The sequence below is a fragment of the Natrix helvetica genome (assembly GCF_964273705.1).
Source record: "Natrix helvetica genome assembly, chromosome: 3".
In the NCBI taxonomy this organism is placed as follows: Eukaryota; Metazoa; Chordata; class Lepidosauria; order Squamata; family Natricidae; genus Natrix; species Natrix helvetica.
Genome location: NC_138549.1, coordinates 12,588,154 through 12,608,453, shown reverse-complemented (window position 1 = coordinate 12,608,453; position 20,300 = coordinate 12,588,154). Strand labels below are relative to the sequence as shown.

At 43.2% G+C, this 20,300-nt stretch overlaps 1 protein-coding gene across 1 annotated transcript in view; it reads right to left on the bottom strand.

Annotated features, from left to right (window-relative positions):
- The window catches only part of PIBF1 (progesterone immunomodulatory binding factor 1), a 103,530-nt gene that overhangs the window by 41,368 nt on the left and 41,862 nt on the right, over positions 1-20,300 (bottom strand). Inside the window, exon 11 of the mRNA XM_081949427.1 lies at positions 157-322. Within this exon, the coding sequence (XP_081805553.1) occupies positions 157-322 (166 nt within the window). The remainder of the gene's footprint in view (positions 1-156; positions 323-20,300) is intronic.

The following is a 20,300-nucleotide window of genomic DNA, read 5'->3' as shown; positions in this document are numbered from 1 at the left end:
TAAGTGCGAAAACCGGTTGGTGTCACTTTTTTCAGTGCTTGTTGTAACTTCAAATGGTCACTAAATTGACTGTTGTAACCTGCCCTGCTGGCCACTGGTGAGCCACAACATAAGTGACCTTGGGGAGAGTCCACCCAAAACCGCTTCCTTACGTACCTCTAGTTTCCGCTGATACTTTTCGCACTCCAGCTGACACTGAGAGAGGTTCCTGGAGGTCTCTTCCTGGATTAGCTGCACTCGTTCGCTCTCAAAAGATTTGAGTTTGCTCTGGTGGAGAAGTTCAGCCACTTTGTTTTCAGTGCTGAGCTGCAGCTGCCGGTATCTAAAGCCAAAGCAAAGCAAGAATGTGGCAACGGCAAAACCAAAACGGTCTGTGGAGATTCTCAGTCATCTCAGGTCATGGTCGTCCCAAAGGTGCATTTTCAGGAAAAAGAAAAGGTGCTTTCCCCCCCCCCCAAAGGAACACCCACCCACCCACCCCCAAGGTCCTGAAAAAGCTCCTCTGGGACAACCATGACCTGAGATGACTGAGAATCTCTACAGACCTTTAGCTGTACAATTTGGGATGGACACCCTTTGAATGGTGCGGGAGTAGGAATGGATTCCCAGAGAAACAAATTGTGGACTTCCGGAACCATTAAACACTACTCAGGTGACCCTGAGGACAGAGGTGAACCTCCAAGTGCTCCAACAACCCTCTAAAAGGAATATAAATCCTTCCATTCCCCACTATTCTGTCACAGCTGAAGAAGCTTCTTGGATGAGAAGCAAAACGTCTTCAAAATAAAAATAAAAATGGCCAGTTGCTTCCTGAAAAGGCACCTTTGGGACAAAACCAAAAACCAATGAAAGTGATTCAAGTTCTTGCTAAATATTCGGTTTACTTTCTGTCTGATAATGAAGCACACACAGTATTCTGCATTTGGCTTCAGTGAACTCCCTCTCTCTCTCTCTCTCTCTCTCTCTCTCTCTCTCTCTCTCTCTCTCTCTCTCTCTCTCTCTCTCTCTCTCTCTCTCTCTCTCTCTCTCTCTCTCTCTCTCTCTCTCTCTCCTTCTCTCTCTCTCTCTGCCATGCAAGGCTTACGCCTCTGTTTAAAGCTGTTTAAATCCCGAGGGGAGATTTTCCCTCTCCTCTGTAGCAATATTTTATTCACGGCCATCACCGCTACCTTGAAAAAAAATATATAGTTCTTTCTGTTGCATTCAACTGAATTTAGCAACCAATATTTAAAACTGAAAGAGCAAACAAAATGCAAACGAACTCATTTGCATCAAAATGGCAACAGAGGAATGTAATTTGGAATCTTATTAATGGAGTCACTCCTAATCTAGTAGTACTGCAGATCCCACCAAAAAAGGCATGTAAATAATTTAGATTGTGCCGAACTGCAGTCATAAACGAAAAGAATATTGTGGTCTATTAAAATACAAATAGCACATTTGTTAAAATCAGCAACATAAAATAAAAAACGACTCTTTATTCAGGGTTAAACTTTGGCAGGAGCACAAAGTGTGTGTGTCATCTTTTTCTTAAGAAACGTCTTGTTTTCTGGAGCACACATGGATGGGGGTTTAAAATGGGCCAAATGTGGTTTTCTTGGAGCAGGGTTGCTGTTGCTTAAAGAAATGAATTAGTAGTGCATTAAGACACAAATGTGGCATCTTATTTCCACTCCTGACCCAGGACTGAAGTTAGGTTGAAAAGAAAGGCCAACCTGCAAGATGAAAGATCCAAGGCTTGACAAACATACCAGCTAAATAGTACATAGCAAGCCTAATAGCAAGCTTCTCTCTAAAATGTAATAATTTAATAGTGGGTTTATCTCTAAAATGTAATATTCTGACATACAGAAAGTCCTTGACTTAGACCCCATGGAGTCCAAAATTTCCATTGCTAAATGCTAAGCAAGATACCGTATTTTCCGGAGTATAAGACACACTCCCCCCCCCCAAAGAGGGTGAACATTTGGGTGCATCTTATATTCTGAATGTAGCCCTGCTCACCCGCCGGCCCCACCTGTTGGCCTCCACGCATCACATTTTAGATCTGTTCCAGGGTGCAGGGATTGCCACCGACCATTGCCCCCTATGTGGCTTCCGTTTTTGGCCTTTGCACCTCGTGTTTTCAACCTCTGAACCAGGGGTGAAATCCAGCAGGTTCTGACAGGTTCTGGAGAATCGGCAGCGGAAATTTTAAGTAGTTCGGAGAACCAGCAAATGCCACTCTAGCAGAGTGGGGTGGGAATGGAGATTTTGCAGTATCCTTCCCCTGCCACGGCCACCAAGCCACACCATGCCTACCAAGCCACGTCCACAGAACCGGTAGTAAAAAAAATTGAATTTCACCATTGCTCTGAACACTCCATTTGAGACCCATTCAAGGTTGCGGGGATCCCCAGAGTACATTGCCGCCTATCACCGCCTTCGTGCATTGCGTTTTCAGCCTCTGCACATCACATTTTAGGCCTCCACCTGCCCTGTTTTTGGCCTCTTTGCGTCGCATTTTCAGGCGGGGGAAGGCGGCGATGTGCTTTTACGATCCCCGCAACCTTCAAATGGGTCTCCAACCAAGCATTTGGAGGCGCAGAGGCCAAAATTGCAAACCGGAACAGTTGCTGCCTTGTCTGACCGCTTCCACGCTTTGCCTCCTTTACTCACTGGAGCTCCCTGCGACGATCAGCTGTGCTTTTGAAGCTGCGTATCAGCCCCAATGAGGCGCATGTGCACTCACAACCAGCAAACTAATGTGCTGAAGCTGACCAGGCTGTTTACTAAGGACGCTAGCTGGTAGGCAGAATTTCCCCCCCCCCACATTTTCTTCCCCAAAAACTAAGGTGCGTCTTATATTCCAAAAAATACGGCAGTTGTTAAATGATTTTTTGAATCCCATTTTACGACCTTTCTTGCCACAGCTGTTAAGGAAATCCCTGGAGCTGTTAAGGTAGTAACAGGGTTATTGGGCTTATCCGATATGGAAAAAAGCCACACACAAAAAAAAGTAAACTTGTCAAAATGAAGAAAGCTGAATGCCTCATGCCCAATTTAAGCACCTCCTTATCACAATTTTCACTGGAACAGCCTTTGGTGAGCTTTGGCTGGGAAACTTAATTGCCGAATGAAGGCAAATTCTGTATTTTTCGGCAGCTGGGCTGAAGAGATCTCCTTCGCTCAGCAATTGCTACTAAAGCTCCGCAGGAATCTCAAATATGCATTTCAAGAAATTCAGTTCGGCTCTCCCATTATTCTAAACAATGGAATGCAACAGTGAGCAATAAAATGGACAGAGGATATCTCAGCAATTAGTCATTTATTAAGACCAAAGCAAATAAAACACTAATGCTACTTGAGCTATAAGTGGATATATAACTCTGTATATATTTATGGGCTTTGTAACATATATTTAAGCGTTATAGCTCGCTGTATTTCAGAGGCTGTGTATAGAAATAAGAGGTTTGTTTTTTTTTTAAAAAAAGGTTTTGTAACTATTTATACAAAAGACAACATGATCTTTATCTTCCCCCTACAGCAGCCCAATTCGGTATATCGTATATTCCTTTCTCAAAGACATTTATGGCTTCCTTGTGTAAGCTTTCAGTTTCTCTCTGAAGCCTTGGCCCATAACTACCTTTACTCTCAAAGAATAGAATAGAATAGGGTAGGGTAGGATAGAGAAAGGAAGAGAAGAGAAGTAGGGTAGGGTAGGATAGGGAATAGAATAGAGTAGGGTAGAGTAAGGTAAGGTAAGGTAGGGTAGGGAATGGAGTAGGTTAGGGTAGGGTAGGGTAAGGAAGGGAATAGAAGTAGAGTAGGGAATAGAATAGAGTAGGGTAGGGTAGGGAAGGTAAGAGAATGGAATAGGAATAGAAATAGAATACTAATTAGGATAGAATAGAATAGAATAACAGAGTTGAAAGAGACCTTCTAGTCTTCTAGTCCAACCCCTGCTTAGGTAGGAAAAGGGTGACTCGTGGCTGGTCAACATCCAAACCATGATTATATCTATGCCTAAGTCTTAGAAATGCTTCATCCCATTTCAAGAACAGCTGCCTAGAACTTGCCTTTTCATCCTAGTTCGAGATATGCCAGGTATCACAATAGAACTGCTATTCAAGGAACGCCAGTTAAAATCAAATTAGAACAGAGAGCCAGTTTGGTCTCTCGGTTAAAGCACCAACTTAGAAACTGTGAGTTTAGGCTGGTCAGTCTGCTGGTCAGTCTCTATCGAGACCAACCCAGAGTACAGGATTATCTGTTGTGGGGAAAATTGAAGGAGGAAGGACTATTAGGTATGTTTTCTGCCTTCAGTTATTTATTAAAAATAAATATATAGATGGGATTTTTTTAAAAAAATCTTTTAAAAAATTGCAAACCCTAATGTGCCGGAGGAACTCCTTACGCAATCCTTGGTAACTCTTGGCCTTTCTTCAATTCTGTGAATGCATTTGAGGAAGAATCCTTGATTTCACATAAGAAGAAGGTTGGTGGGGGGGGGGGGGAGGATGGTCAAGTGTGAGTGCACTTATGTCACAGGGTGGAGTTCAAGCAGAAAGAGGAAGAGGAAGAGTCCTGATCATCAAAATGCCTCCCATCAGCTGTCCCTCCTTCTCAGTTGTCCAGTACAGAAAGTGTTTCCAGATGAAGACAAAGAAGGGAGGAAAGGAAAGAAGGAGAGGAAAGGAAAGGAGGAGGAGGGGAGGAGGAAGGGAGGGAGGAAGAAAGGAGGAAAGAGAGGGAGGAAGGAAAGGAGGAGGAAGAGAAGGAGAAAAGAAAGAAGGGAGGAAAGAAGGGCAAATAGGCAGGTTTTATAAGGAGAAGGAAATGGTCCACCTGAAGATGGAAGATTCTGCATGGTCTCAATTGTTCACTTCATAGCTTGGATAGATACATCTCCTCTTTTCCTGGAATCTACCTCTTCTCACAATATCGGGGACCTTAGTCAAGTCAGAAGCATCAGGGAGAACAAAAGTAGCTGATGGCTTCATAAAAAGTGATGTAACAGACAGGCTCCCCCTACAGAAGTCAACCTGGCTCGCAAACTATGGCTGTTCAGGAAGCTGGTCTGAAAGATTTTGTCTAAAGTCCCATGTTTCATAGTCTTTTATCTGACAGAATAGCATTATTGCTGAGACTTTGAATTCAGGGCTCCACAAGGTGGTTACTCGATAGAGTAACACTACTGGACACCCCACATGCCTCTGTAACACAATCCCACCCAAATGTGACCCAGGATTGATTTAGCAATCTTCTCATCTGCAAAGGTCTGGCTCAATGTCCTGCCTTGGCAGGGGATTGGACTAGAAGACCTCCAAGGTCCTTCCAACTCTGTTATTCTATTCTGTTCTGTTCTGTTCTATTCTATTCTAATCTAATCTAATCTGACATACACAAAACCTCTTGTGCATCTTTTCTACTGGAGTTACTCAGGAAGCTCAAACTGCCCAAAGAGCTGCTGATTCTGTTCTACAGAGGAATTATTGAGTCTGTCATCTGCACCTCCATAACTGTCTGGTTTGGTCCTGCAACCCAACAAGACAGACAGAGACTTCAATGGATAATTAGAACTGCAGAAAAAACAATTGCTACCAATCTGCCTTCCATTGAGGACCTGTACACTGCACGAGTCAAAAGGAGGGCTGTGAAAATAACTACAGACCTCTCACATCTTGGACATAAATTGTTTCAATTCCTACCCTTAAAACGATGCTATAGGGCACTGCACACCAGAACAACTAGACACAAGGACAGATTTTTCCCGAATGCCACCACTCTGCTAAACAACCAATTCCCACAACACTATCATATTACCTACTAAGACTGTATTACTATTATTCTTCTCTTCCTTCCTAGTACCTATCTCTTCCCACTTATGACTATAACCATGTTGCTTGTATCTTTAAAATGTATATTGCTTTATTTGTTTCCTAGTATAATTTGATTGCTTATTAGTAACCTATGACTTTCACTAAGTGTTGTATCTTACGATTCTTGATGAATGTATTCTGTTTTATTTTTCTTTATGTTCACTGAGAGCATATGCACCAAAGACAAATTCCTTGTGTGTCCAATCACATTTGGTCAATTAAGTATTCAATTCTATTCTATTAATCAAAGACCCTACTCAGAGATGAGGTCAAGACCAACTTTGGGTAGCCTTGTAGGAACCTTTCCTAGCTTAGGAACCTAAAAGTAAGCCGGGAAGATAGCGAAAAGACAAATAAATCAGACAGTCTCAGCTATTCATATTAACTTGTATCTAAGAGATGCTCCTTTTGCTATTCCAGTAAACAGGAATCTGATTCAGCTCTGAGATATTACTGAATCCAAGGAAAGATTCAACTGTGTTCAAGTGGTAGCTGTGATTTATTCCTGTAATGAGTGGGCAGAAAAACCTGATGAACTTCCGATGTCTGGACCACAATTCCCTTGATGGGTTATATGGAATGGTTCAACTATCTAGAGATCACCCTGCGGCCTATTTTTGCTCATAGTTTTGAGATTTTGGGTGCTGATAATATCTGAAGCATGTTAAAAAGCACATGCTAGAGGACTGAAAGCTATTTAGAAAGTAAATAGAAAGTACTTTTCATGAAAACCCATTAAACTCACATGAACCGAGTATCAGTAATCAGGAGTGATATTCCCTGGCAATCCCTACTAAAAAGCCAATTGTTGCTTAAAAATGTTGATGGCACCCAGATGTTGAGAGCACACTGCAGGCAAAGCAACAGGAACATCTGGATTGTAACTGAATCGACATCAATCAATGGAACAATACCGAATCCTCAAACCTAAATGGAACATACAGAACATTTTAGGTGTGTAAATCCAACCTTGTAGTTAAAGCCAGCGAAATCTGGCCGTGTTCGTTTCATTAAAAAAAATCAAAAAATACTTGTCCTTAATCCTCATCCAATTTTTAAAAGTTTAGCTGCATCTTTTTTGAACCGGGTGTGGATTGGAAGGATAATAATAAATATATATAATAATAATAATAATTTCCAAAAACGGTCTGTGCTACTTAAGGCAGGCGGGACAGAAAGCGTATTACACAAAGTCTCTCATGTTTTTGCCTGCTGATTAAGATCACTTCGAGTCTTTCACCTGAAATGACCATATTTCTGTGTATTCTTCCTCTTCCTTTAAAGCAGCGGCCCGCAACCTTTGGGGGTAACCAGGGACCGTTTCCGTAGAGAAACTTTCTTCTGTGAATTGATGAGGGGGGCATGGTTTTGCGTACTGCCTATATCCCACGCTTACGCACGTGGGGCTTCGCTTGTTTGCGTGGCCAGGTTTACTGGCGTACTGGATGCCATCAAAGGTTCGTGGTATGCCAGAAACTGCCAGTCAGCTGCCTGGGGGTTGGGGAACCCTGCCTTAAAGAACCCCCATTGTAAGGGCCCTACTGGATAGTTACCCCAATTCTGACCATAGCTTTTAAGATAGCGGTGAACACTGCATCAAGCCTGCCGAAATCTGGCAAAAGGTTTAATCAGAGCAAGACCTGATGTTAAGCTAGCGGCAGGTTTTGTGATCTACTGTGGCCCAAGGAAAGTACTGCTGAAGTGTTCCTGGAAGAGTCAATAGTACGACCCACGGTGGCGCAGTGGCTAGAGAGCAGTACTGCAGGCTACTACTGCTGCCTGCCGGCTGCCTGTAATTTGATCTCCTTTCCCATGTCTAGCTCTTCGCCCTTCCATCCAAGGATGGCACTTTCTCTTACACGTTGTTGTTGTTGTTAATTACGAAGTTGTGTCTGACCCATCATGACCACATGGACAATGTTCCCCTGGAGTCCATTTAAGCTCAGGCCGACTGCTTCGGGGACTCCATCCAGCCACTTCATTCTCTGTCCTCCCCTTTTCTTTTGCCCTCCATCCTTCCCAGCATGAGGCTCTTCTCCAGTGAGTCCTTTCTTCTCATTAGGTGGCAAAAGTATTTGAGTTTCATCTTCAGGATCTGGCCTCCTAAAGAGCAGTCAGGGTTGATCTCCTCTAGGACTGACCGGTTTGATCGCTTTGCAGTCCAAGAGAGTCTTCTCCAGCACCATAGTTCAAAGGCCTCCATTCATTGGCACTCAGCCTTCCTTATGGTCCAACTTTCACAGCTATACATTGCAACTGGGAAAACCATAGCCTTGACTATACACACTTTTGTTGGCAGGGTGATGTCTCTGCTTTTTAGTATGCTGTCTAGATTTGCCATAGCTTTCCTTTCCAGGAGCAACTGTCTTTTAATTTCTTGGCTGCAGTCCCCATCTGCCGTGATCTTGGAGCCCAGGAAAATAAAATCTGTCACTACCTCCATTTCTTCCCCATCTATTTGCCAGGAATTGAGAGGGTCAGATGCCATGATCTTAGTTTCCTTAATGTTGAGCTTCAAGGCAACTTATACATAGGACAAGCGAAGCTGGCATGGCTCGGAGGACCAGGTGTGAATGCTCCCCACAGCCAGAGAAGAACAGCTGTCATTAAAAAAAAACCACAGTGCAAAGCCAGTAATTAAGTAAAAACGACAATGAATGAATCATGATCATTACTGAGCAATGCACAACTCTCCTCCCCTTTCTTGGGTTAAAGAGAAAGAATCATGTGCCTAAGGGAAATATATCCCTGGGAGTCTAAACATGGAGCAGGATTTGTGTTGGTTGCGCTCAAGTGTGTTGAAAAAGGACGGTATTAGTCGAAATCAACAACAACAACCACTGAATTGAGAGCCATTTGGTAATTGGCTTTGCCTTAAACCACAGTTAGAACGAACTGGAAAACTATCGCCTGCCATCCACTAGTCTTTATTTGTGAATGTCCCTATGGAATTATTTAGTGTAGTTGAGGAAGGTGAACAGATAAGTATCCTGGGTGTCTTTATTATTATTTATTACATTTATTGGCCGCCCATCTTACCACAGGGTAACTCATGGCGGATTAACTGTATCTCAGTTAGCAAAAGTTGCCACTGAGTTAAGACTTGCGTTAGCAAAGCACTGAACGCTAAATATACGATCCTTTGAATATTATCTCCATAAGCTGGAACAGAAAACAGCAATAGATGCCTGTGACATACATTTGTAAATTTCCTTGAGTATAAAATCCTCATATATGCTTTTAGACAGATGGATGGATGATAGATAGACAGACAGACAGACCAGACAGACAGATGATGTTGATAGATAGATTAGATAGACAGACAGACAGATGATGTAGATAGATGATAGATAGACAGACAGACAGACAGAGAGATGACGGAGATAGATAGATGATAGACAGATGATGAAGATAGATGATAGATAGATAGATAGATAGATAGATAGATAGATAGATAGATAGATAGATAGATAGATAGATAGATAGATGATGGAGATAGGTAGATAGATTAGATAGACAGACAGAGACAGATGATGGAAATATATGATGATAGACAGACAGATGATGGAGATAGATAGACAGACAGACAGACAGAGAGAGAGAGGCAGATGATGGAGACAGATAGATGATAGACAGATGATGGACAGACAGATGATGGAGATAGATAGATAGATAGACAGACAGAAAGATAGATAGATAGATGATGGAGATAAATAGATAGACATATACATCCGTTTACAAGAACTCATCTTGAAGCTGGAGGAACATGCTCTCTCAGTTGATTGGCAGTCATTCACGGAGCTTCCGCTGCGGTGAACATCTTATTTTAAGGTAATTTGGGAAAATATGCTGTTTTTAACGGATGCTTTTATCCACACATCTAAGCCATCATTATTATAAATCAGATCGGATGGCTTTCACTTTTATTTTGAAGCTTGTCTGAAAAACTGCCAAAACTTGTCATTCGGTGTTTGGGGTTTTTTGTTTATTTTTCTCTGAACTTTTGATTGAAGATCAAATCAACCTGCAAGAACAGCTTGTCAAAAGTCAAGGGGGCTGTATTTTCCCAAGGGAATATAAAGCTGAGCAGATTTGGAGAAAATGGAAAGCAAAGGGCCTCGCGTGTTTTCTTTTCATATTAGCACATCAGTAGTATCTGATGAGGTCTAGGATTATTTCTGTCTCAGATGATGAGCCCGGGATTTTAGCAGATCCAAACCATTTTTTGGTGAGGTCTCTGGCGTTTTAAAAAAAATCTTCCACTCCAAAGCCGGGCCAATAAAGTCACAGGGCGAAGGGAAAAAAACAGAGGGAGAGGTGGAAGGAACAGTAACGCAGGAGGGGGGGGGGAAGAAGGTGGGGGGGGGGGAGGAGGAATCCTGTCCAGCCTCCAAAATCTACTGGAAGGAAATCAAGATTTTAAAACTATAATGAGAAACAGAGAAAATGCTATTTGAACATCTTCATTCTTTCCGCGGAGTGAGAAAGGAGGGGCCGCCAAATCTTTCTGCAAAACAGGGAAATCAAGCCCACCTGACTTTTCGTCCAGTGCGCCCATCCTAAGGAGGGCCGTTTCGATAGAACCAGATGCTGCTAAGGCCAAGCAAGAATTCACGGGGTTGTGATATATATTGTGAGTGAGGCATTTAGAAGATGATCTCCTAGGCCCATGCGCCTCCCACTGGCCAGCTGGTTTTCAGGTCTCTGCTGCACGGGGGCAGGGCAGGTGCGTGAGATGTGCATGCATGCGTGGGGGTGGGTGGGCATATGGGGGGGTCATGTGCAGAAGCACGGGGGGCAGGGCACATGTGGGAAGGTTGTAAGCACATGCGCGAGAGGTGCCTGCGTGGGGCCCGTATGTGCATGCATAGGGGGGCAGGGCGCATTGCATTATGGGTGTGCATGCATGCGTGTGCTTTCAGCCAAAAAGAATAGCCATCACTGTCCTAGGTTGCAAAGGCAGCACATTAAATGAGTTCAACTTTGAATTATTTAGAATAAAGTATTTGACCAGGAAATAACTCTCTCTCTCCCTCCAGTGTGTTTGTGAATACACTCTGTGTGCGTGTGTGAGTTAGTGAGTGAGAGTGAGTGAGTGAGTGAGAGAGAGAGAGATTTAGGTAGATATATAAATGAGTTTTACCTTGAATTATCTAGATTTAAGTATTTGATCAGGATATCTCTCTCTCTTTCTCTCTATATTCATCTATCTATCATCTATCTATCTATCTATCTATCTATCTATCTATCATCTATCTATCATCTATCTATCTATCTATCATCTATCTATCATCTATCTATCTATCTATCTATCTATCTATCTATCTATCTATCTATCATCATCTATCTATCTATCTATCTATCATCTATCTATCTATCTATCTATCTATCTATCTATCTATCTATCTATCTATCTATCACCTATCTATCTATCTATCTATCTATCTATCTATCTATCTATCTATCTATCATCCATCTATCATCTATCTATCTATCATCTATCTATCTATCATCTATCTATCTATCTATCTATCTATCTATCTATCTATCTATCATCTATCTATCTATCTATCTATCTATCATACAGACCTACACATATAAATCCATACAAATGTACAGTATGTATGTACAGTATATGTGTTTGTGAATATATATATATTTATATACATGAGCACACATACATACATACATACATAAAGGTACAGTGTATCTAAGTGCACCAGAAAAAAAAACTTGCTCAGAATAAAAGGGCAGATTTGGAAAACTAACTCAGCTTTGTACCCATAAGCTATATAAAAAAATATTTCATCACATTAAACAAAGGCAAGAAAAACAAAGGAGGGGACTATCCCAAATGTATTCTCACACGGAAATAAATTTCGCGGAGTGTTTGTTTCCCTTTTAGGATTGAGAGGTAAAGTTATGATTTGTGTGCAAAATGGAGGGGTCCCCTCCCCGCGTAAGAATCTCTCCTTACAAAACAAGTGTCTACGAATCAAAAAAACCTTAGGATTTATCCTTTTGTAATTCATCTCCATTTGCTGCTTGCCGTACCCATCTTACAAAGAAGGAAGAGTCCTTTCAACCATGTTAACGGTCAAGCTTTCTCAAAACAAACGCACACAAAAAACTTAAGCGCTTCTTTCTATCCTAGGTAGGTTAAAAAGAAAACGTCTTCTAATAAAGGGTGACATAGCGTATTTTTCGGAGTATAAGATGCACCTTTTTCCCCCCAGAAAGAGAGTGAAAATCTGGATGTGTCTTATACACTGAATACAGCATTTTTGACCTCCCGAAACCCTGCCCCTGCGCATCCTGTTTTTTGCAAAAATGGACCATGCAGAGGGTTTGGGAGGCCTGTAATGTGCTCCTGGGGAGGGCAAAAACGAGCAAAAAATGGGGCAGTTTTCATGAAAAATGGCCAGTTTTTGCCCGTTTTTGCCCCTCCCCAGCCCCCAGGAGCACTCTACAAGCCTCCCAAAGCCTCTGCATGCGCTGTTTTGTGTGTGTGCAAAAAATGGGCCAATTTTCACAAAAAAACAGGCAGTTTGCTCATTTTTGCCTCCCCCAATCCCCAAGAGCACTTTGCAGGCCTCTCAAACTCTCTTTTTCACAAAAAACGAGGCATGCAGAGAGTTTGGGAGGCCTGCAGAGTGCAAAAACTTTTTTTAAAATTTATCTCTTCAAAATCTTGGTGCATCTTATACGGTGTGTCTTATAGTCCCAAAAATATGGCAATTAAAAGTTAGAATAAGAGATAGAAATAAGAGAAAGGGGGGATATTAATGTATACATTTTTATATAATAGAATAAGAGCAATAATGAGAGAAAACATGGGAAAATTGAATAATGACAGACTGCAACAATATAAATATGTATTACTATTAGAAATATATGGGTGGGTTGAATGTAATAATTATGATTAATTTCATCAGTTTTATTTGTACTAGAATGTGTGACACCCAGGTGCCACACTGTTCACGCATTGATATGTTTGTAAAAAAATAATAAATAAGAAACTTAAAGGGAAAAATAAGAGCTTAAGCCCTCCAGTCCGTTATATAATGAGGTTATCTTCTATCTCTAAAAACATGTGGCTGAAAAATAAGGAATTTAAAAGTACAGTAATTAAACGCAAACCCGGGGATTGAATTATTGGACCACGTTGCTGTTATGTTATCATGTGATGTATGCCAAACATGCCAGAACCTCCAAACTAAAAATCAACCCTTGCTTGAAACACTTTTGTTATTTTGGCGAACATTAAACTAATCCAACATTGCCATATTGTTTTAAATCGCCTAACTGCCCTCTTAACTTTGCTATTTTAAAATCAGAGGAACCACCACAGTTCCTGAAAGATCTCAAGATAGTAGAAATGACTGTCTACCGTCTCTGGCAGGGATTCTGCTTTCTCTCAGATATGAAGGTTTTTGAAGAGGCAAAACGCTAGAGTTAGAGATGCTGAAATGGATACCTAAAAAATGGGAACCTTTCAAAGGACAATGGTGGACCATTTTATTGAGGGAGAAAGGAGCTGTTAATAAAAACCGCAGCCTGCAGTGACCAGGAACCTCTTAACCTGAGCATTCTGCCTATGGGGATTCTCAGTCATGGTCACTGTTGGCCCAAAAGTGCTTTTTCAAGCGGCAACTGGACTTTCTTTGTTTTTTCTGAACTAAAGAAGTTTCTTGGATGAGAAGCAAAATGGAAAGAAGGAAGGAAGGAAAGAAAGAAAGAAAGGAGGAAAGAAACAGGGAGGGAAGGAGGAAGGGAGGAAAGAAAGAAACGGGGAGGGAAGGAGGAAGGGAGGGAGGAGGAAGGAAAGAAGGAAGGAGAGGAGAGAGGAAGGGCAAATAGGCAAGTTTTAAAGGAAGGAAGGAAAGGAACAGGGGAGGAAGGGAAGAAGGGAGGGAGGGAGGGAGGAAGGAAAGGAGGAAGGGGAAATAGGCAGGTTTTATAGGAAGAAAGGGAGGAAGGAAGGAAGGGGAGAAAAGGAATTGGGGAGGGAGAAAGGGAGGGAGGAAAAAAAGAAGGGAGGGAGGAGCGGCAAATAGGCAGGTTTTGTAGGGAGGGAGGGAAGGAGGAGAGGAAAGGAAAAGGAGAAGGGAAAGGAGAGGAAAGTCCAGTTATGTCTTGAAAAGCACTTTTGGGATATTGAGCATTGTGCATTAAAATGCAAGCTGTTGTTAATGCAAGACTGAAGTGGTCTCTTCCACCTTGCTTCCTCCCTAGGGATTCAGCTGCTCAGAAGGAGGGAGAGTTAACACACAGCGACTTGGGCTTTTTTCAACTTGTGGCTCTGAATTTTACAAATTTTCAAGCCCGGCTTTGGGAGGCTTCCAGTTTAGAAGATGTTTCATAGGTCCAGAGTTCTAAGACTTGAAAGCCAATCATGGCACAGATCCTACTGTAGTTGCTCTTCCCAGCACAAATCTTACGGGAGGTTTGTTTTGAGAAATTTTCTGGGTTAGGGCTTAGTTTTACATGGGAAGATGAAGTCCTTGAAGAGAGACTTGTAACTATAAGCTAAGCTTCTTTAGATAAGGAACACCTTTTTATGACATCTAATGTATCTTCATTTTTTTCATGTTTTATTGATTTTATTTATATAACATTCAAATTCCACCGAACGGTGTGTGAACTGGGTATAGTTATTTTTAAACAATCATAGTCCACATATTTGTTGTTGTATTCATCATCATCATCATCATCATCATCATCATCATCATCATCATCATCATCATATAAAAACAAGAATACTTGACATCTTCTTTAACAACTCCACATTAATATCTCTTTTTATATCTCCTCCTTTCTGACTTCTGTTTCTGTTGTCTAGCCATTGATAAAATACATCCCATATAAAAAATATTCAGTTTCTTCTTTATCCTTATCCTTTATCCTTAATAGTGTTAATCTATCAATTTCTGCACATCTTAGTATTTTCTTAATTAATTTCTCATCTGACAAAAAGCTCATCATTTTTCCATTGCTGTGCAAATACAATTCTGGTTGCGGTTAGCATATGTCAAACCAGATTTGTAGTCTTTTTATCATATTTTTCTGGTATAATGCCGAAAACAAGAATATCTCTGGTTTCAAGTCTATTGGTTGCTTTATCATTATGTCCAACCAAGTATGTATTTTTGTCCACTATTTTTTAGCTTTGGGGCATGTCCACCACATATGGTAGTATGAACCAGATGACTGATTACACTTCCAGCACTTAGCAGATCTATCTTTAAACATTTTTGCCAGTCTTGCTGGTGCAAAATGCCATCTATAAAACATTTTCATACAGATTTTCTTTGTGTGCAGTTGACATAAGTCAATTTAATATTTCTATCCCATAGTTTCTGCCATTTATCTAATTCTATTGCATGTCCAAAGTTTTTAGGCCAGGCAATCATTGTCTCCTTTATCTGCTTAATGTATCTTCATTTTTTGAAGATATGTCAACAAAGCAATTATTCTGGGTGAGAAATAAGTGTGAAGGGGAAAAAAAACCAGGACATATAGGTTAAAGGGTCATTGGTGGAGAACTTCAGTGGATGTGAAATTTTCCAAGTCTTTCCTGAAGGACTTCATCTTCCTCCCCGAGTGAAACCAAGCCCTTACCCAGAACATTTCTCACAACACTTTTTTCCTTTGCTGGAGTAGCACGCAGACATTTTCCACAGTTGTCTCCAAGGGGAAAAAGTACTTATAGACTCCAGGAGCTCCCACCTAGGTTCTTGATTCTGCTTCAAAGGGTCTAGCATGGATAAATTTAAAATCTTTCTGGAGGAGCCACAGATGGAAAATAGACAGTATGTGCGGCCAGCTCAGGATTTTCTATTTTTTTTTCCAAGGGGTGGGGTGTGTTCCTTGGGAATATGGTTCTTTGGGGTCAAGACTATTTTAGGGCTCAGATACCTTTCAAGATGATGGGGAAAATGTGACACTGGCTTTCATCAACTGGCCTGCCAGTTTTGGGTGGCTCCAGAAAGGATGTGGGGACTGCCCCACCCCATTCTATCACAGGCAGAAAAATGAAAATAATTTCGGTAGCTGTTCTTTCGATCTAAAAGAGAGTTTCTTTAGGTCAGAATAAAGATAAGTTAGAAGAACAAGCTTGGTTAGCTCTCAGCCATGGCTACCTCACTGAATCTGCAAGTCCCTAAATGACAAATAAGCTTAACGTAAGCTTACATGACCAGAAAATAAGAGATTCTCAAAGCTCATAATCTATATAATGATGTCTTACAGCTTTCTTCTCAGTGCTCTTCTTTCTTCGACTGCCAGCAGTTCGATCCTGACCGGCTCAAGGTGGACTCAGCCTTCCATCCTTCTGAGGTCGGTAAAATGAGGACCCAGATTGTTGGGGGCAAGAGGCTGACTCTGTAAACTACTTAGACAGGGCCGTAAAGAACTGTTAAGCAGTATATAGGTCTACGTGTGATTGCTTGGGAGAGAAGGGGAGAGGGAGAGAGGGAGGGAGAGAAGGAAGGAAGGAAGGAAGGAAGGAAGGAAGGAAGGAAGGAAGGAAGGAAGGAAGGAAGGAAGCAAGCCGCAGTGGCAGAGTGGTTAGAATACAATATTGCAGGCTGACTCTGCCCACAGCCAGGAGTTCGATCCTGACCGGCTCAAGGTTGACTCATCCTTCCATCCTTCCGAGGTGGGTAAAATGAGGACCCAGATTGTTGGGATCAAGAGGGTGATTCTGTGAACCACTTAGAGAGGACTGTAAAGCATTGTGAAGCAGTATATAAGTCTAAGCGCTGTTGCTATTTCTCCTGATTGATCTGTGAACCAAACTGTTCTGTCCCGTGATTCTAATAAATATGCAGACACCAACTTGGCTGTCTGCCACGACTAATTACAGAGATAAAACCACTCCTTGGCTAGGAGCCTAGAACGCTATCTTCAAGAAGTCAAGATTAGACTTATGGAATGCTTTCTCAACAGCTAGTAAAATGGACTGTTGTTTCCTGCAAAGGTTCCCCTCCCATCGCTCCACCTATAAACTCTTTGGGAGAGGCCACAACCTTAGCCAGCTCTCCCTACTTCCTTCTGTGACGTCTTCTCCACAGCTGTTCCTTTCTCCTCTCAGCTCTACGCACACGCACATCAGGGACAACCTCCCTCTGTTCCTCTTCACTGTTCCCTGATTCAGATGCCACTTGGTGGCCAACAGGCTCTCTAGTTCCTGCTCTGACTCCTAACACCCTCCAGAGTCTTCCTCGTCCTCCAGAGCAGTCCCACAATGGTCTGAGCTGTCAGAGTCCACCAACAGCTCAGCCGGCCGCTGCTGGGCCACAACACAAACACTGTACAGTACAGTAGTTTATTTATTTAATGACCATTCAAGGTTCCCATGGCCCTGAAAAAAATGACTTATGACTGTTTTTTTCACACTTACGACCATTGCAGCATCTTCCGTGATCACACGATCAAAATTTGGAGACTTGCCAAAACTGGTATGTATTTACAACTGGGTCGTATGATCGCCTTTTGCCACCTTCTGACAAGCAATGTCAATGGGGAAGCAAGATTCGCTAAATGACTGTTTACGCTAACTTAACAGCTGCTGGGATCCACTTAACAACTGTGGACACTTTGAGCTCAGTTTTGATGGTAAGTGGAAGACATTGTCACATATCTGTTTTCTTTTTTAAAAAAGGAATCCTTACAATTATAAACATTATTTGTATAAAGGCTAAACCAGGGTTCAGCAACCTTAAACAGTCAAAGAGCTACAAAGGTGCTAACCGGAAGCCCTCCGTTCAATTTGGAGCTGACCGGAAGTCCAGTTGTCCCCCCTAGAGTCTCCTGCTAGTGCAGTGTCCTTTTTCCTCTGTATACTGAAAGTCCAGTTCCCCACCATAGAGTCTCCTCCTAGGATGGCGTCCTTTTTCCTTTTACCAACCGGCAACAGGGAGCCGCAGCAGAGGGTTGAAAGAACCACATGCGGCTCCAGAGCTGCAGGTTGCTAACCCCTGGGCTAAACCAAACCGAGTGTTTCTGAGGTTGGGGTAAATGTACCACCCAGGATCAGGCTGCTTCCCAACAGCTCTTCCAGTGAAGTTTTCCTTTCCCCCTGTGATGCTGGACAATTATGTTAGCCTCAAGTCCAAGGAAGCAGGAATCATTGTCTATCTCTATACTGAATATTTTTAAAGGTTTCTGGGACAGGTTCCCCATTTTGACCCCGTATGCCAGCGGTTCTCAAATAGTGGGGCGCGCCCCCCTGGGGGGGTGCGAGGCTCTGTAAAGGGGGGCGCGAAGGCTCCCTTTCCATCTGGGTGCAACGGCGGCGAAGGCGTGGGTGAGGCATAATATATCCCGCCTGGAAGTGGCAGCACTTCGGACTGGATTTTCATTGGAGCCGCGGGCTGGAGCTGTGCAAGAAGCCTGCTCGGGCGGGGGTGGGAAGGAGGGAAGCATGGGACCGCCCGTCTTCGCCACCGCGTAGCTCGCCTCCCCGCCAGCAGCTCCACTGCCAGCATTCCATCTGGAAGCGGAAGCGCAACAGCCACTGTTGGGGAAGGGACAAAGGGGCGGCGGTCGCCCGATCTTGCCACCGCCACCCCTTCGCCCCTGGTAACGGCGACTGTTGTGCTGCTGCTTCCAGCTGGGATGCTGGAGGAGCTGCTGGCAGGGAGGGAGGGAAGAAGGGCAGAAGGGAGGTGGAAGGAAGGAAAGAAAAGCAGACACGCCAGAGGGAAAGAGGAAAGAAGGCAAGCAGGCAGGAAGGAGGCAGAAGGAAGGAGGGAAGAATGGAACTGGAAGGGAGGCAGGGAAGGAGGGAGGGAGAAAGGAAGGATAGGAGGATAGGGAAAGAGGAAAGAAGGCAGGCAGGCAGAAGGGAGGGAGGTGCAAGGAAGGAAGAAAGCATAGATAAGCAGGAGGGAAAGAAGGCAGGCAGGCAGGAGGAAAGAGGAAGGAGGGAACTGGAAGGGAGGCAGGGAAGGAGGGAGGGAGAAAGGAAGGATAGGAGGATAGGGAAAGAGGAAAGAAGGCAGGCAGGCAGAAGGGAGGGAGGTGCAAGGAAGGAAGGAAGCATAGATAAGCAGGAGGGAAAGAAGGCAGGCAGGCAGGAGGAAAGAGGAAGGAGGGAACTGGAAGGGAGGCAGGGAAGGAGGGAGGGAGAAAGGAAGGATAGGAGGATAGGGAAAGAGGAAAGAAGGCAGGCAGGCAGAAGGGAGGGAGGTGCAAGGAAGGAAGGAAGCATAGATAAGCAGGAGGGAAAGAAGGCAGGCAGGCAGGAGGAAAGAGGAAGGAGGGAACTGGAAGGGAGGCAGGGAAGGAGGGAGGGAGAAAGGAAGGATAGGAGGATAGGGAAAGAGGAAAGAAGGCAGGCAGGCAGAAGGGAGGGAGGTGCAAGGAAGGAAGAAAGCATAGATAAGCAGGAGGGAAAGAAGGCAGGCAGGCAGGGGGAAAGAGGAAGGAGGGAACTGGAAGGGAGGCAGGAAGGAAGGGAAGGAGGAAGGGAGGGTGGAAGGAAGGATAGACAAGTAAGAGGGAAAGAGGAAAGAAAGCATGTGACTACGGTGGGAGACGAGGAAAGACCGGTGTGCTATGTTATGCAGAGGTGTACTTATAACAATTTTATAGACAAATGATACTATTTACAGTCGCGCGGGGGGGGGGGGGGGCGAAATGTTTTCTTCTTCCTAGGGGGGGGGGGCATGACAGAAAATAATTGAGAAGCACTGCCGTATGCCATGTACTAGGATACTTGTTACTTTTACATAGAGCCTTCGTTCCTTCGCTTATGCCAGATTACTCATGGGCTCCATTGCATAACATATTCCAATCAATGGCTGCGATCCAAGAGTAAAAACCTGGCTGCTTAGTCGGGGGGGGGGGTGGCGGGGGGGTGGCGGGGGCGGCGGGGAGGGGAGATTATTATGTCCAAAGATACTTTTTTTCAAGAGGCAACTGGACTTTCTTGTTTTTTCTTTTGAAGACGTTTCACTTCTCATCCAAGAAGCTTCTTCAGCTCTGACAGGTTGGTGGGGAATGGAAGGGTTTATATTCCTTGCAGACAGCTGGTCATTTGCATCCTTTTAGAGGATCATTGAGGCCACTTGGAAGTTTATCTGTGTCCTTGGGGTCACCTGAGTGGTGCAAATGGTTGCTGTATTCTGCAATTTTTCCTCTGGAAATCCATTCCTACTTCCACACCATCTCAAATTGTATAGCTAAAAGTCTTTAGAGATTCTCAGTCATCCAGGTCATGGTTGTCCCAAAGATGTTTTTTCAGGATCTTGTTTTTTATTTGAAGAAAAAGTACCATATTTTTCAGAGTATAAGACGCTCCGAAGTATAAGACGCACCTAGATTTTGAGGGAGGAAAACAAGGGAAAAAAATCTGCCTTTGCCTCCCAACAATTTGCCTCCTTGCAACAAACAGTACAGACAATATACACTGTTTGTAGTGTTGTATTTCAG